The sequence below is a fragment of the Aedes albopictus genome, chromosome 1 (assembly GCF_035046485.1).
Source record: "Aedes albopictus strain Foshan chromosome 1, AalbF5, whole genome shotgun sequence".
Lineage (NCBI taxonomy): Eukaryota > Metazoa > Arthropoda > Insecta > Diptera > Culicidae > Aedes > Aedes albopictus.
In genome coordinates, this window is record NC_085136.1 from 21,416,428 (window position 1) to 21,421,604 (window position 5,177).

At 43.6% G+C, this 5,177-nt stretch overlaps 1 protein-coding gene across 1 annotated transcript; it reads right to left on the bottom strand.

Moving 5' to 3' along the window:
* Positions 1 to 289: 289 nt before the first annotated feature.
* Positions 290 to 4,663, bottom strand: LOC134284837 (myosin-2 heavy chain-like). The gene is made up of 2 exons (XM_062844179.1): positions 4,231 to 4,663; positions 290 to 4,140 (listed from the first exon to the last, which is right to left on the bottom strand). Exon 2 carries the CDS (start codon positions 3,207 to 3,209, stop codon positions 1,014 to 1,016), a length of 2,196 nt encoding a protein of 731 aa, XP_062700163.1. The 5' UTR covers positions 3,210 to 4,140; positions 4,231 to 4,663; the 3' UTR covers positions 290 to 1,013.
* Between the last annotated feature and the right edge of the window lie 514 nt (positions 4,664 to 5,177).

A 5,177-nucleotide genomic window follows, 5' to 3' on the forward strand; every position in this document is an offset into this window, starting at 1 on the left:
GCGGGACTTTTGGTGCAGCGGTATTTGTAAAAAGGCCTTCGTCAAATCAATAGTGGTTAAATACTTGCTGGCACCCAATCGGCTCAATATTCTGTCTTGGTGTGGGAGTGGATAAGCGTCGCGTTTGGTTCTTTCATTGAGCCGTCTCGCATCTAGACACAACCGTACGTCCCCAGTCGGTTTAATGACTGGGACGGTGCTCTGAGACCACTCACTTTTGCTGGGCTCTATGACTTGTTGTTTTAACATGTTGTCTAGTTCTAAATTGATGCGTTTTTGCATCTCAGGGGATGTCGGATATGGATTTATCCTGATAGGGGGTGCATTTTTAAACTCATCCTTGAGCTCTATTTTATGAGTCGCGAGAGGAGTAACATCTAAAATTTGCCCCTCTATTGCAATTTTAAATTGGAGCTTGACCTCCTCTAACTGGGCTTTTTGCGTCTCGCTTAGATCTCCCTCCTTTTCCCCTTTCTCATTCCACTCCAACTCCTCCACTTTCAAGTTTTCAACCAACTCTTTTTCCCTTCTCCGAGACTCTCGACTTAAGACAACGGGTTGTATTTTAAAAGCTCTCCAGAAATCATTAAATCCTAAAATCAATCTACGTTTGAGTTTGGGCGCCACGAGAGTCTTAATAATGCGGTTTTCATCGTTGAAAGTGATGGGCAAATACACAAAACCTTCAACCTCAATTGTGGAGCCTGATGCAGTCTGTACCTGTACATCAGAAGGAAAAATTTTCAATTTTAGCAAATTGATAAGCTTTTTGCACCCTGCTCCTAAGACTGAGCGGTGAGCTCCACTGTCTAAAAGACCGATAATTTCCCTTCCAAGCACACTCACTTTTACAAACGGCCGAGTGTCTCCATCGACCCGAACGGAAAGCTCTTCCACGCTGGAGACGGGAGAGTAATCGTTCTCAGAGACGGGTTCAAATCCATTGACTGCAAGCTCCTCAGTGACACGATCATATTGTGGAGGGTTTTGGCGACCAACTTCAGCTTGCCTCCTCAAGCTGAATCCGCCTCGTTTTTTTGGCACACTGGACAAGCGGGAGTAATTACATCCGCAAACCCACATATTCTACAAAATTTGCCCTTTGGTTTGGGGCAATCTGCATAATGATGCCCACTCAATCTGCAGTTATAGCACACCCCGAAAGGCGGCCGTCGATAATTTTCAGCCATCGCTATCAGAGTCCCTTTCGACGAACCCTCCATCGGGTCCGCAGGCTTTTCTCCCTTCTTCTCTCCTACATTTTTCGTCTCCGATAATGGTTTGGTTTTCTCTGTGGGTTCATTTCTAGGCTTGCTGCGAGTGAAGACACGTGTCGCAGTGCTCGAATTTTGAGGGAAAGCTTTGGACTTAGACGGATCCGATGCAGAAACTTCATTGACCTGAGCATTTCTACCCCGGGTCATATTGTCGTGAGATTTATGGAACATCGACCAAAAATTCTCATCAATAATGCGTCCGTACTTTTTCAGCTTGGATAACGATCTAACTCCTGCACCGGTCATGGCGTTTTTATAATCGAAGCGGAGATTACGCCAGATGATGTCGAACTTCCTACGATCTGAGATTGGCCGGGTCATCGAGTGGAAAATTTTCATCATATCATGAAGATAATCAGTAAATTTCTCACCCCTGGCCTGACGTCTTTCTGTGGCTTGTACCTCAAGCTGGAAATCCAAATCGGGAGGCAAAAATTCCCGTTTTAGTTCCCTTTTTAGCTCATGCCAGTTCCGAAAATCTTTATTTTCAACTCCCTCAATGAACCAGTCTTTCGCGCGACCTGAGAAGAGATGAATGGCACTCCTAAATAACTCTTTCTCTGAGATGTCCTCGGAAATACATCTCATTTTAATCTCCTTCAAAAATTCGGACAACTTTCGACCCTGATCCTTCCCATCGTACTTCAATCTCCACTCAGCAACAGGCATTCTCTTCAGCTCTCTATTTCTCCTACTTTCCCTCCTTCCTCTTCCCTTTCTCCTGTGCTCTGAATCGGTATCCGTACCTGAACCTGAACTACTTCCCGAACTAGAAAACTCGGAGCTTTCTGTAACGGACGTTGTGCTAGAAGTCGACGAATAGCTCGGTTTACGATGTCGCTTCTTCTTTCCTCGTTTCGACGAGCTATTTCCCTTCTTGACTGATTTACGCTCTTTCCTATGTTTCGACTTCTCTCTACTCTCATCAGAAATGTCCTGTCCGCAATCATCTGAATCGTGTTTGAAACTAATCATTTTCTCCCCCTGCTTTCTATCCTCTAACTGAACCTTTGGTTTCTCCTGCTCTATACTTTTCATTGGGCTTTTCTCATCAGAACCATCTGGCTCTTTTTTGAGACGATCATTCAAACTGATCAGCACTTTTTCTAATCTCTTTTTCCGTTCCATGCTATCTTTTGCTTCCTTCATTTTTCTTTCCTCTTCTACGATTTGCTTTTCTCTCATCTGCCTTTGCTGCTCGGTGGTTTGTCGCACAAACGTTTTGAAAACCGCGATAAGCTCCATCGGATTTTCTTTCTTTCCTTCCTCATACTCCGACAACACTTTCAAAATATCTTCTGCCCGCTTAAGGGAGTCATTCATTTCCTTCTTCTTCAACTCTAATACCTGGCTCGTCGCTGCTGCCTGTTCTAACTCTTCCTCTATCTCTTTTCCTGACGCGGTTGTTTCGTTCAGAACTTCTATTTCACTTCTAACTTCTTCTAGCACATTATTCAAGTCTGTTTCTAGCCGTTCGGAATCTTCTGAATGGGCGCCAGCTTCATTCACTTCGGGGAAAAATCGCCCGAACAGTTCCGTCGCTTGACGTCCCACTTTAACTATTTCGTTTCTGAACTTGTCTGCTCCCTTAGCTTTGGATAAAATGTAGTTTCGAACACGGTAGTGAACTAAACGCGTTTTTAACTTCTGACGTTGCCTAGCATCGGTTTTAGGATTCTCGAGTAAACCACCAATGACCTTAAGCTTTGAACTTATAGTGACTAACTCTTCATCCAAATTTCGCCACGGTTGTGAAAAAGCAAACGACTTCGTTTCTTTCTCACTTTTCAATTTGTCCTTGAGTTTTCTTCTCTTGATACTTTCATGCTCATCGAAGTGGAACAAAATGTTCCTAATCAATAACTCGTATTCTACCTCATCGACTGAAAGATGGGAGACATCCATGGACGCGTACATTGTTTGCATGTCCATTGTTCTGTTGAATGGCGCTATTCGAGTAATGAATGCAGGCTATTGTGACGATGTTCGCTTTATTCATACACAATATCCGATCGAAAAAATACTTTCAATTGAAAAATTCACTACTAAGGATTTTTAGGCGAATCAAGACCCATTAACAAAAAAAACTTCAACCAATTCAATTCGTTTCCTAATATTTCGCTATTTGGTGCATACACAGCCACACTGCGAGCTTTTGTGAGGGTACGCGCACTAGTAGTATGCTATTTAGAAAATTTTCACTTTACGGGCAAGAACTATTTGGTGCTACCGGCTCGATTTCACTGCTTTTGCAAATCTGATTCCATAGAACACTATAATTTGATAACCTAATTTTCTGTTCACTCCGAGAGAGTGGTCACTTGAATCCTTGATCAGAGCTTTTTCAGTTGGGCGTCAATTGTTACCCGGCGGGTCGGATGGACCTGCCCTAGCACGAGAGACTCTTAGGGTCGGCGTGAGCTCGTCAAGGGTTCAAGAAAACGCACTCTTCTTTCTATAATTGGTTTATTGGACTTACGAGGTGTGTGAGTGTAGGAGGTGTGGCGTGTATCTCGTCTCGATGAGGCCGGCCGGCGGAAGTGCAGCACGTGGAGGGGTTCTTGATGATCTGGCGGGTTTTCGGGCTGTCCACGGGTCCAGGACGTCCTCGCAGGTCCCTGAGGTCTTCAGAGAACACAAAACGGTTGACCGGGGCGCGGCTTGACCGGCGAGGCCGATGCTTCGGAGTACTGGGGTCTTCCAGGGTTGCACCAAGGGGTCAGAGGACGCTATGGACTCTCAAACGGGTCGTCGTACTGGGCACTTTTTAGACGGAGGCCCTAAAGCGGAGGCTGCTTCCAGGTGTTCACCACGGAATTTGGCGGCTCGTGGGAGACCTTTAGCAGGCCAACGGTAATGGGTCCTAATAATGAGGTCAGGAAAGCATTTAACGTTAGAGGGCTACTGGGTGCTGTTGGATGTCCTTATAACAGTTATCTTCCGGTTACCATACCTGATTCCAACTTTGAATTCCACTCAGGTGGTTTACTAAAACTTTTTCAAGTACTAACTTCTAAACTGCAACGGTCACTTTAATACGGTGGTAAGATTTCCGTGTCTGTTCGCTTTGAGCTCAAGATTTGAATAGGCTTTAGCTTTAGCGCTATTCGACCCAGTAGCCTGCTCCCCCTTTTCCTTCCTTTTCCCTCATCAACCTTTATTTATTCTCTTTTTGACGAGGCATTCATCTGGCAACTCTCTTATCCCCTCTTTTTCGAACCCTCCGTGCTTTTAGATTGTTAGGCGTGTTCAAGGTGTTTTCGTGTTTTAACAATTTTTGTCCCTAGCTCTATCGGAGTGATTATACATTACTAACAATATTTAACAATTATTAACAAACAAATAACAATTTTACTAGCAATTAACAAGAACAACTAACCAATAGTCATAGATTTTATTATATTTTTAACTAACAATTACTAACATTACTAACATCAAATATAACAATATTCTAAAAAATACAAATAAACAAACGCAGATCATCGCAACGGTAACACATGGTTTTAGAGCCTTAAACTTCTTTAAAGAGACGCCATCTTGAATTTGAAGCCACCATCTTGGATTTCAGACCGCCATCTTGAATATTCTAGTCGCCATTTTAGAAGTCCAGATATCTTCCCCATATTAAATATTCCCATATAGCATGCTTTAAGAACCTAAATCTCTAGTAAACAGCCGCTATCTTGAATTTTGAGCCGCCACCTTGAACATTTGGCTGCCATCTTGAATTTTGGGCCGACATCGTGGATCTGGTCTCCAGTGTTGATTTCCGCACAAAACTCGTCAACCATGCTAAGGGTACTGGAAAAACTTGTAATTAGAAGGCACGAAATGTTGCTAATTGGCAAATTGAGAGATGAAATTTGTGACAAAAATCGCGTTCTGGTGGGATTCGAACCC